The 13047-nt window shown below is 45.5% G+C and overlaps 1 protein-coding gene across 1 annotated transcript in view; it reads right to left on the minus strand.

The window, feature by feature from the left end:
- Window positions 1-12782, minus strand: part of ITGB3 (integrin subunit beta 3) — a 61403-nt gene extending 48621 nt beyond the window's left edge. The window contains exon 1 of the mRNA XM_055575597.1: window positions 12662-12782. Within this exon, the coding sequence (XP_055431572.1) occupies window positions 12662-12728 (67 nt within the window). The 5' untranslated portion in view covers window positions 12729-12782. The remainder of the gene's footprint in view (window positions 1-12661) is intronic.
- Between the last annotated feature and the right edge of the window lie 265 nt (window positions 12783-13047).

The following is a 13047-nucleotide window of genomic DNA, read 5'->3' on the forward strand; positions in this document are numbered from 1 at the left end:
ACAGAAGCACCCTATAGAGGCTGTTGCTGCTATGGTTGCCATTTCTTTGTTTATTTTGTGTTGGTGTATAGCTGATTAATAATGTTGTGATAGTTTCAGGTGGATAGCAAAGGAATTCCGTCATACATATGCATGTGTCCATTCTCCCCCAAACTCTCCTCCCATCCAGGCTGCCACATAACACTGAGCAGAGTTCCCTGTGCTATGCAGCAGGTTCTTGTTGGTTATCTATCTGACGCTATTGTTTTTGTTGCTGATGTTTTTATCCTGAGTCCCAAGCAGTAGAAGGCAGGTGATCAAAAATCCAGTCTAGAAGGGATGGTCAAGAAAAGAATGCCAATTAGAAAAGATAGATGAGATGAGCCAAGTATGTTGCCAGGAAAGTAGAAGTAGAAGGCTGTGGTTTGACGCATCAGATCAATTCACAGAACCAGACGAGAGACAAAGAGTGGGAAAAATAGAGGGAAAAAAAGAGGAACAAGGAAGGGAGTTGGAACCAGTGGAAGTTATTAATGCGTCAATGAGGGCTATTTTGGGGATATGTTGTCCAATGAGACAGGATGTCAGCATTCAGGAACAGGCCACCCTCGTGAGCCCTCTGAGAGGGCTCAGTCAAAGGGAGAGGTGTTCAGTGGGAAGAAAGGACAATCCACACTGCAAACACTACAGATGTCTCTCCTACTGTCTGCCAGGGAAGCGTTCCGGCCCTGCCAGTGACCTTTGACTGGTAATTTCCTAAACAGGTTCACGGGGACACTGGGTGACTCAGGAGGTGCCTGACCTTTCATTGCAGCCACCTGGCTGAGAGAGTCATCCAAGAACAAAACATATCCTAACTGCACAGTGCGTGCAACAAGTGGTTTCTCTGGAGCACGTTGTTAAGAAAGTTTACTTTATTTTGGTTCTTTCGTTACATGTAACAGCAGCTCAGTGAGCCAAGGAAGGGGAAGAAGACAGGAAGGTGGAGTTCAAGGTAACACAGCGCTCTGAACAGAAAGCTCCAGTAAGCATCACCCAAAGCAGTAGGGAGTCCAGATTGCCATACAGGTGTGTGTGTGCATGCTTAGTGGATCAGTCAAGTCCAGCTCTTTGCTATCCCATGGACTGTAACCCACCAGGCTTCTCTGTCCTTGGGATTTCCCAGGCAAGAGTACTAGAGTGGGTTGCCATTTCCTACTCCAGGGGATCTTTCTGACCCAGGCATCGAACCGGCATCTCCTGCACTGGCAGACAGATTCGCTACCACTGAGCCACCTGGGAAGCCCAACCATACAGAAAGCATCCTGACTTCAGAGAGTTTCCAATTTTTTTTTTAAAGTGTATCAGAGACAATTAAATATGGTACTTAACATCTGAAGGTATTTGTGTACAATTTGTCTTAACCAATATTAAAATGTGTTATAGGTTGAATTGCATCCTCACAAAAGACATATTGAAGTCCTAATTCCCAGGACCTACGCCTATGACCTTATTTAGAAATAGGGTCTTTGCATATGTAATCAAAATGAGCTCATGAGGGTGGACACTAATCCAATATGACTGATGTCCTTATAAGAAGAAAACATCAGGTGAAGACATAGAGAGAATACCACCCTGTGAAGACAGAGGCAGAGGTTGGAGTGATATAGCTGGAAGACGAGGAACACCAAGCATTGCCAGCTACCACCAAAAGCTAGGAAGATACCAGGAAAGAGTCCATCCCAGTGTCTCAGAGGGAGCATGGCCCTGTTGACATCCTGATTTCGGATTTCTAGCCTCTAGAGAATAAACTTCTGTTGTTTTAAGTCACCCAGTTACAGCAGCCCTAAGAAGCTAACGTAAAATGGGTTTGCATTTCCGTAGCATATATGACATGATTTTGAGGAACACTGACCTGAAATACTTTGCATGATTGAGAAAAGCCAGCCTAGACTGAACATTTTGCAATGGTTAATCCACCTATGGATAACAGAAAAATGGTCACTTGACTTATATACTTTTCTACTAAGATGTATCAATGACATTGCCATTTATTCACCCACTCATTTACCCAACAAAAACTCATTGAGTACCTATCTGTGTCCAGCACTCTGCTAAGCACTGGAGACACGCTGATGAACTAAACAACCGCCCTACTCTTGTGGAGCTTAGAAAATAAAACATGCTCAACAGAAAACCAAAACACACACAAGCTAAAAGTACTCAAATGCATTAAGAAAATAGACTAGGGCTGACTCATGATGATGTGTGGCAAAGGCAGACACAATATTGTACAGCAATTATCCTTCAATTAAAAGTACATAAATTTATTCTTAAAAAAGAAAATAGAGCAGGATAAAGCATCAGTGAGGGGAGGATGTCAAGTGGTCAAGGGACTTCCCTGATGGTCCAGTGGTTAAGAATCCACCTGGCAATGCAGGAGACTCAGGTTCAATTCTTGATCTGGAAATAAAGATCCTACATGCTACAGAACAAACTAAGCCAGGGCACTACAAGGAAAAGTCCCGCATGATGCAACGAGGATTCTGAGTGCTGCAACTCGACCTGATGCAGCTAAATAGATAAATAATTCTTTTTCAAAAGTCAAGAAAGGCCTCTCTGAGTGATATTTCAAAATCATGAAGGAGTGAATCATAGGAAGATCTAGAGGACAAGTACTCCAGAAAAAACCCGCAACAGCTAGATGGACCTCAGCCTCTTTAAGAAACAGTAGGAAGAGAGAGGGAAAAGGAGCTAGGTGGAGAGGTGGCTGGAAATGCAGTCAGGAACCATAATACTGGGAAGCAGTAGCCACGGTATGGAGTGTGGCAGTCATTCTCCATGTGGTGGGAAGCCACTGGTGGAATGTGAGCAGAGATGAGCAGAAAAAGATCATCCTGGCCACTGAAAGGAGGGGAGACAGTAGGGGAGCAAGACCAGAAAGAGACCAGTTAGGAAGCATTACAATAATTCAGGCATCAGGACTTACCTCGTGCTCCAGTGGTTAAGAACCCACCTGCCAATGCTGGGGACACAGGTTCAATCCCTGATGCAGGAAGATCCCACATACCCCAGGACGACTAAGCCCACTGCCACAACTACTGAGCCCATGTGCCTAGAGCCTTTGCTCCGCTACAAGAGAAGCCACCACCGTGAGAAGGCCATGCATCTCGACAAAGAGTAGCCCCCAAGGGCTGCAACTAGAGAAAGCCTGCTTGCAGCAGCAAAGACCCAGCACAACCAAAATTAAATAAATAAATAAAAATTTTAAATAGTAATCCAGGCATTAGAGGGCAGGGGATTGGATTTGGATGGTAGTGGTGTTCATGGTGTGGTTAGACCCTAGATGTACTCTGAGGATTTGCTGATCCAATGGTATGAGGGGCAAGACCCAAAAACAGGAAAGATTTTGCCATGAGCAAGTGGATCCCTTTGGACAAAGTTCAAACATGTTGACCACTGGCCATGCCCTTTCACTGACCCTTCTTCAGCCAGTAATCCCCGTCCTTATAAGTGAAGCCAGATCATGTCTGCTTATCATCTCCAACTGGTGTAATTAGGTAGCCATGCGCTGAATACCGCATAAAAAGGACAGAGTCCTGTCTTCCATGTAATTGCCATCTAAAATTAACACCCGACCCCTAGTAAACTAACACCCTGAGGGCAGGAGGAGAAAACAATGAGCATTTTTTGTGTGTGTGGGACAAAGAGAAGATACATGTATTTGTATAGCTGATTCACTTTGCTGTACAGCAGAAACAACATTGTAAAGCAACTAAACCCCAATTTCAAAAACAATGAAGGTTATTATTGTGTAACAGTGGATGTGGTGAGAGAAGCATGCAGACAGCAGGCAGGAGACCTTTAACCACTCCACCGGCTGTGTGACCTCAAGCACATCCCCTAATCTCTCTGGTGCTCTCAGGTCCAGTGACGCTGAGTCTCTGTCACATTCCTGTTCAAGAACTTATCATTGCTCCCTTGTGTTTAACAGGTCTAACCCAACCACATCAGCCAAGCACTGTGACCCTCAACAACTGCTTCCTTTCCCCCCACACTCCCAAATACGGGCATAATATTTACTTCAAGAGTCATTACAATTCAATGAGATAACATGAACCATCAATAGTGGATGCTCAGGCACAGACATAGAGAAAAGACTTGTGGACACAGCAGGGAAGCGGGAGGATGAATTGAGAGTAGCACTGATATATACACACTTAGCCGTCGTTGTTGTTCAGTTGTTAAGTCGTGTCCATCTCTTTTGCGATCCCATGGACTGTAGCCCACCAGGCTCCTCTGTACATGGGATTCTCCAGGCAAGAGTACTTGAGCGGGTTGGCATTTCCATCTCCAGGGGATCTCCCCGACCCACACTACCATGTGTAAATTGGATAGCCAGTGGGAAGCCACTGTATGGCACAAGGAGCTCAGCTCAGCACTCCATGATGACCTAAAGGGACGGGATGGGTTGGGAGGGAGGCTCAAGAGGGAAGGAATATATGTATACACATAGCTGATTCACTTCGTCATATAGCAGAAACTAACTCTACAATGTAAAGCAATTATACTCCAATTTTTAAAATAGAAAAAAAAATTAGTGGATGCTCAGTAAATGTTGGTTTCCTTCCTCCTTACCTTCATGCCAATCACTTCCTGCACTAGGAATGCCCGTCCCCACACATTCCCCACCCACCTCAGGGGCAGATGAGAGAGGGCCCTTGGTCTCTACAGGATACAGTGAAGAATCACTGGCCGGGAGACAGGAGCCCTCAGGGCTAGACTCCTCCAATGGCCCCAAGCTAGCTGTATGATCTTGAGCAAGTCACTTTGCCTCTCAGGACCTCCCTTTCTGCTTCTCCATAAAATAAACAGGACTAAATTAGTGATTTTCACAGTGCAGCCAGCCCTGAACGTGTATCTTCCAGGCAGAAAATATCAGTAGGCTAATACTCTAGGAAGCCTAGCATCCCAGGGCCCAAGATCCCTCTAATTTTATACACATGTCTATTTCTTCCTAATGTCCTAACTAACTAACATTTCATTCAAATGCTGCATTTCAAGTTCTGGAAAATTTTATCAGCACAAGACCCACCTCCTATCTGACTCACTCAATATAGAAAAGAGGCAAGCCTGTACCAAGCTCTGTTTGAGGCCCAGCCAAGCAGTGCCCTTTTGGTGACCTCCTTAGCTTCTCTGGTGGCTCAGCTGGTAAAGAATCTGCCTGCAATGCAGGAGATGTGGGTTCGATCCCTGGGTCGGGAAGATCCCCCAGAGAAGGGAAAGGCTACCCACTCCAGTATTCTAGCCTGGAAGATTCCATGAACTGTATAGTCCATGGGGACACAAAGAGTCGGACATGACTGAATGACTTTCACTTCACTTCACTTGGCCTTTGACTGTTCAGTTTCATTACTTTTCTTCCTCCAGCTCATATCTTGTGGTCATATCTGCTATATCTGGTGGCACCAGCCCTTGCTGCCAGCCTGTCTTGGTAGGAAGGCAAATCGGTCCCACCATTTTGAGGACAATTTGGAAAAGCTATAAAAATTTGAATTTAAAATATTCGTGTCCTTTGACTCAGGAATTTTAGTTTAAGAAATTCAGCCTTAGAGACATTTGAACAAAGGTGCATAATAATGAACAAGGATGTCCCCTGCAGCTTTATCTGTAGTAGCAGATAATTGGGGGTGATCCCAATGACTACCAACAGGGACTTGGTTAAGAAAATTCAGATATATCCATATAATAATATGCCTTTGGGCTAGACTGACAGCTGTTGGAATAAACAGTAATAGAAAGCCATAAACTGATATAAAAAGATGCCCATGGTAATATTATTAAGTGACAATGATGCAACTGTGAATGATTCTGCTTGAGAAACAACAATAAAGATAAATAATTATATACAGTGGAAATATACATGGGAAAATATTTCCTTAAAAATTTATTTATGGAAATAAAATTTCCATATACATAGGAAAGAATTCTGGAGTAACTGCCAACAGTGGTTATCTTACACCCATCATTTAAAAGTGGGCATTTAATTTCCAAATACATGGGATGTTTCAAGTATCTTTGATATTAATTTCTCATTTAAATGCTTTCTTCTCTGCAATCACCTTCTGTGTCTCTTTAGTCTTCTAACTTTATTGAAGCTTTCAATAGCTAAGTCAAGGATCTCTCTTGGTAAATGTCACACTGCACTTGAAAATATGTTGGCTATCTTCAAATATCTCGATATTGATCTCTAACATAATTCCACAATAATAAAAGAATGCATGATTTCAATACTTTTAGACCTGAAATGTTTGTACCTGATCTTATGTCTCTGGATATGTTTCAGTGTCTCCTGGTTTCTGGTCTATGGGAACTTGACTAGAATTTGTACCCCACTGTTGTGTGAAAATTTTATAAATCTTTTTTTTAATTTTTAAAATTTATTTATTTTTTAATTGAAGGATAATTGCTTTACAGAATTTTGTTTTTTTCTGTCTGTATAAATCTTAATTATGTTGAATTGGTTCATAGTGCTTTTCAGGTCTACTTCTGTTTATTCATTCTATTAATTTTTGAGAGTTTGATATGAAATTCCAACTAAAAATCTTAATTTATCTACTTAAAAAATAAGTGCAATATACAGTGGAACTATATGTAACCTTGTTCTATTTTCCAAGTCTCCTGTAAATATGTTATCATAATTTCATAATTTAAAAAATAAAAAACTATAATTCAAAAAAAAATTTTTAAGTGGTTATCTTTAAGGACAAGACTACAAGGCACTTATATTTTTTACATTATTCTATATTTGCACTGCTTGACTTTTTTTTTATTTATTTTTTGGTCACGGAATGAGGTTTGCAGGATCTTAGTTCTCTGACAAGGGATTAAACCTGGACCATGAAAGCCCTGAGTCCTAACCACTGGATGGACAGGGAATTCCACTGACTTTTTTTCCCCCCACAAAAAGTTGAATTACTTTTATAAGCTAAAAAAAAAAAAAACTATATATATATATATATATATATATATATATATATAAAGCTATTTTTACATATCCTCTGTTCTGCCTCAGTCTCTAGATTTGCATTCATTTAAATGCAGGTTCTCCAGAGCATGCCAGGCTCTATACAAACGAGTACCTTCAGCGTCAAAACCTGGTAACCTCTTGGAATCCCAAAGCTCAAGGGGAACTCCAGAAGAAACTCGGTCCAGCCCATTCCCACAGTCCTCAGGAAACTCCTAGGAGAGAGTGTGGTCTGTTCTCAACCTGTAGGAGTCCTAGAAGGAGACACCACCCTCCCCTACTGCTCTGGGGCACGCATCAGTCACTCAGTCGTGTCAGACTCTTTGCAACACCTGCAGTGTAACCTGCCGGGCTCCTCTGCCCTGGGACTTCCCAGCCAAGAATACTGGAATGGGTTGCCATTTCCTACTCCAGGGGATCTTCTGGACCCAGGGATCGAACCAGGGTCTCCTGAGTCTCCGGCATTGACAGGCAGATTCTTTACCACTGAGCCGTTCGGAAAGCCCACTTGACTGTGTGTTTGTCCAAACGCATAGAACTGAACACCTACAAAGAACGCACTTCACTGTACATAAATTATACTTCTATAAACTTAACTTTAAAAAAAAAAAAAAAAAAAAAGAGTGTTCCTGGTGATACTGTGCATGGAGAGAAAGGCAGATTTTATCAATTCTTTGCTGCAGAGTCTCCCATTTGAAAAACACCAGCAGTTTACTCCCAAGAAGGACAGGCAGCCTCATTCCTCTGCTTCCACTTGCTTTTCCACTCATGACCTCAGCTCCATCAGCCACGATAACCACTCCACTCAGAAAGGGCCAGGGGTCAGGAGTGAAGCAGCAGGCCAGCTCTGTGGGCAGCAGAGGGGGATGGGTCAAACTAAGCGGTCGATCCCGAAGCTGCTCAGTCATTCCCCCAGTTAATTGTCTGTCTGCTGATTCATGAGTTGTGGTTCCTGCAGGCATGCTTCCTGGCTATTCCTGCCAAAAAGGACAGAAGGAGTCTTGGGTCTGGGAAGGAATGATAACCAGAGATCTTGAGCTGGGTGGGTAGTTGCAGAGGAGGAATTTCTACTAGGAAAGTCCAGAGTCATATCCTAACTCCCCCTCCTCACCCTGCCTCCCTGTCTCATTTATGGTGTCCCCAGGAGACCTCTGCCACTCACACTCACAATTTTGAAAGGTGGAAAGGAGAAAGTTGCCCTCCCATGCATATTCTCCCAGAAGACAAGGACAAAGGCAGACACTTCACAGATGATCCCCTGAGTTTCCAGGACCTTCAGAGCAGAGGTCTAAATGGCACAAGAGTGTTGGGGTCCAAGTGCCCAAAGAACTCATGGTCTCGACTGTATTCTAATATCCTCCAGAATGCCCAGAGGGAGTATTTGAGGATCGTCTATGAATGAATGCAGATATTCAAATATTGGATATCTTAAGGTGAGGCATATCTCAAGATGCCTTTCCATAGATACGTATTTTGTACCTATGTACCACTGCACATAGAGGACTGAACAAAGTAGGCGCATCCTTCTTCTCAAATCCTGTGAATGTATTTTACTTTCCTCTTTTCCCAGGGACAGGACTTAAAGTTTTCTTGTGGATAAAGCAAATGTATGGGGTGAGACCCCTCACTCCCCCTTGGGCTCTTCTGTGAGCTCTTGCTGGGTCAGAGCAGCTGAGATATACCAATGCAGAATGGGTTGAAATAAGAAAGAGTCCCTGGAGGAGAGCATAGCAATGCATTTCAGTATTCTTGCCTGGAGAATTCCATGGACAGAGGAGCTTGGCAGCCTATAGTCCATAGGGTCACAAAGAGTCGGACACGATCAAAGCGACTTAGCACATATGCACACCCCTATCACAGAAGCGTGGGTCTCATTCTAGGAACTTGAATTGTATGCATGGATGAAGTACTAACAGTCTAACCTCCAAAACACTGTAGTGACCATGGACAAGAAAAATAATGACAGGAGTGGTTAACATTTATTGAAAACTTATTTTGTGCCTTTATTTCATTTAATTGGTACAATTGTAGAAGTACTAATTCCTCCACTCTATAGAGGAGGAAACAGAGGACCTAAGAGATTAAGTCACTTGCCCAAGGTAAAACAGATAATGAGGAAAAATTAAGAACTACACCCACATCTAGTGGCAGCCTGGATGAGAGGGGAGTTTGGGGGAGAATGGATACATGTATACATTTGAGTCCCTTTGCTGTCCATTTGAAACTACCACAACATTGTTAAGCAGCTATCAGATCAGATCAGTCGCTCAGTCGTGTCCGACTCTTTGCGACCCCATGAATCGCAGCACGCCAGGCCTCATACGCCAATACAAATAAAATGTTTAAAAAAAGAAGAATTAAACCCACATTTGATTGGCTTTAAACCATAGCTGGACCTCCCAAGTGGTACTAATGGTAAAGAACTCACCTGCCAATGTAGGAGGCTCAAGAGATGCAGGTTTGATCCATGGGTCAAGAAGATCCCCTGGAGGAGGGCATGGCAACCCACTCCAGTATTCTTACCTGGAGAATTCCACAGACAGAGGAGTCTGACGGGCTACAGTCCATAGAGTCGCAAAGAGTCAGACATGACTGAAGTGACTTAGCACGCACACATTCAAACCACAGCTGTCCCTTTCCCCAGCCAAAAATCCCCCTGCTATGTCTCTCCAGGCTCTGACAGTTCCTTTCAGCTGGAGAGTTTTAGATTATAAATTGAGGAGGAGAAATCAGCACCTCAGCTCAGAGCTAATCAAATTAGAAAACAAACCGTTATTCAGTAGGTCTTAGGTTAGCATAAAGGCCCATATTTGGGGAAGCCACAAAACCCAATATTTCTTGAGTGAAGTTAAAAAGATCATCTTTGCACATGAATTTCAAAACTCAAATCTACCACCAAACCACCTCTCTTCTCCCCTTACCAGACTCTCCCACCCTGGGACAGCCTTTCTGTGACATCCCCATCTAGTCTGTGTCCCTTCGACACTGTGTTCCAACAGAGCTCTCCTACTTTCATCCTGTATCTGCCTCCCAGGGATCTGATGATCCCTGCAACCCAGTCATAAACACTGGAGTAAGGAGGGTGTGAAATATAACCGAAAATTTAATTTATTTATTTGGCTGCACTGGGTCTTACTTGAGGCATGCAGGATCTTTAGTGGCGGCAAGTGAATTCTTAATTGCAGCATGTGGGATCTAGTTCCCCGACCAGGGATCAAACCTGTGCCCCTTGCAATGGGAACCCAAAGTCAGCCACTGGACCACCAGGGAAGTCCCGAGCCCATACTCTTAAATATGACTCTACCCTGCCTCTCAATGGTTCTCTGGGGTTAGCTAGCTCAGCATAGCCCATCACCACTCTGGAATCACTCCAATCACAATGATGAACCTGTGAACAGATCCCCAAGAGAATAATTAATGTAAACTTAAGTATGTCAGCGCAGTAGAATCCTATACAGATCATTACAACTGTGTAAACCAGATCAACAAAAAGTATACTAGAAGCAAGGGGTGGAGAGAGAGACAGCAAAATAACAAATGCACTCTTCATCTTCACCAGCTGAGCCAAGCACCATGCTAGACTCTATCTCATATTATCTTACTTCTGAAACTGTAAAAATACATAATGATTAGATTCAGAAATCATTCAGAAATTCAGAAAACTGTAGACGTGAAAAGAAAGCAAAAAATGTTTTAAGTTCACGGAAGCAGGCATTGCTGCAGGAGAACGCCGAGTTGCCTCCAGACTTCTCCATTCAGACAGCATCTGAACCAAGGCTCTAACCTCTCCCAGGGTGGAATGCTGGAGATTCATAATTCTGGGCCATAGTCATCAGGCCACTCACTGCAGGCTAAAGATATCACTTGACTTGTTTGAGCATCTACTACATGGGAAGCTTCTGCAGCAATAACTTAAACAGACCCCTATGTATTATCTGTAACTCCTTCATCAAGTTGTGGATCATAAATTGTGGTGATGATCTCATAAGTCTATACTTATCTCAAAATTCAAGTCATATACATTAAATATATACAGCTTTTAAAATGTGGATCCTACCTCAATAAAGTGTTGTTTTTTTTAAGATACTGTTGCCCTATCCTGGACAATCTGTTATACATACAGGAGTCTTAAAGGAAGTCATCCAGTATTTCCTGACGGATTTAGCAATAAATCTTAACCTTCTGTAGGATCTAAATTGTCTTACCATGAAAATGTGAAATTGAAAGTCACTCAGTCCTGTCCGATTCTTTGCGACCTCATGGACTATACAGTCCATGGAATTCTCCAGGCCAGAATACTGGAGTGGGTAGTCTCTCCCTTCTCCAGGGGACCTTCCCAACCCAGGGATGGAAACCAGGTCTCCCACATTGCAGACAGATTCTTTACCAGCTGAGCCACAAGGGAAGCCCAAGAAAATTGGGAGTGGGTAGCCTGTCCATTCTCTAGCATATCTTCCTGACCCAGGAATCGAACCAGGGTCTCCTGCATTGCAGATGGATTCTTTACCAACCGAGCTATCAGAGAAGCCCAAAGCTGGCTTGGTAGTACTGAATTCTTTTAGCTTTTGCTTGTCTGTAAAGCTTTTGATTTTCCATTGAATCTGAATGACAGCCTTGCTGGTAGAATATTCTTGTTTGCAGATTTTCCCCTTTGATCACTTGAAACATATTGTGCCACTTCCTTCTGGTCTGCAGAGTTTCTGCTGAAAAATTAGCTGGTAACCCTACGGCTGGGAGGTACTACTCTTTGCACTAGAAGTAGGTATATGCACACTTGTGCGTCCTCTGCAGAGAAACGCCGCAGTGGACCAAGAGACCGAGTTCTCCCTGGGAGGTTCACCCGGGTACCAGAAAGACCACGGGCAGCAACCTGGGCTGTGCCCCTCCTAGCACCAATGAGGTCGAATGCCAACTGCCCTGGCAGCTGATAGTGCGTGTGCGGCAGCAAGAGAGACAAAGCCAGGGAGCCAAGCCAGCTCCGGGGACCCCTGGCGTGGCTGTTGGCCCACAGTGGAGAGTGTTCGGATGCTGGGTTTGTCCCGGAAGCGGAGGCTACTGCCCCCACCCTAGGACACTGTAGGAGGTAGTGCTCTCGTCCTCCTCCTAATCGCTCCCGCGGGGAGCCTCCAAGTAAAAACTAAACACACAAAAACTTGGGATAAAGTGTACACAAAGAGAAAGAGAAATGACGAGTAACCGGTAAGTCTGCGCGCACACGCTCTCATTTGAGAAGGGACAACCGCATCCCTCTGCAAACGCGGGGGACCAGCACCGGGAAGCTCGCCCGGGCTCCGGAAGCCACTCTGCCTACGCACGGCCGGGACCACCTGCGAGGCGCGCAGCCGGGACTGAACTCCGGGCTCACAGATGCCCCACCGCGCCGCTCACGTGGAGATCGCCCGGGACAGCCGCCTAACTCGGCTTAAGAGTTAGTTGGGTGTCCCGGTGGACCAGCCCCTAGGTAGTGGCTCGCCCTGGCCGCAGTGGAGCCCGGAAGGTCCCCAGCTCCCAGCTCCGACGGCTCCAGCCTGGCCCCGCGCACTCTGAGCGCAGGGGCGCAGGACCCACCCGACCGACTTCCCCGCTCAACGTCTGCTCTATACACTCGGCCGCGGCAGGACGCGCGGCGCGGCTCACCCGAGACCTGGGTCCCCACCGCGCGGGAGCCCCACTCACCTCCGACGCCGACGCCCGCCAGCGCCCCCACCACCAGCACCGCTGCCCAGAGCCGCCGCGCTCGCATCTCGTCTGCCCGCCGCCGCGCTCTGTCTCGGCAGCGTCCTCCCACCCCACAGCGAGCGGCGGCGCCCGCGGCCGCTTTTCCCGGGGCCGGAGGGGAGGGGACGCGGTGGGTGGGACGCAACGGGGCGGGCCGTGAACTGGCGCTCCCTCCCCTCCGGCCCTTCTGCGGACCCTCCACGGCAGGGCGGGAAGTGGGAAACCGCCGCTCCTCTCTGCCGCTGCGGCTCAGCCCGCGAGGATCGCCTTGCGGGTACGCAAGGCAAGATTGGGACCCCAGGGAGGTCGAGGGCGCATCCTCCGGAGACATCCTGGCCCCAGGG

The sequence above is a fragment of the Bubalus kerabau genome, chromosome 4, assembly GCF_029407905.1.
Source record: "Bubalus kerabau isolate K-KA32 ecotype Philippines breed swamp buffalo chromosome 4, PCC_UOA_SB_1v2, whole genome shotgun sequence".
Lineage (NCBI taxonomy): Eukaryota > Metazoa > Chordata > Mammalia > Artiodactyla > Bovidae > Bubalus > Bubalus kerabau.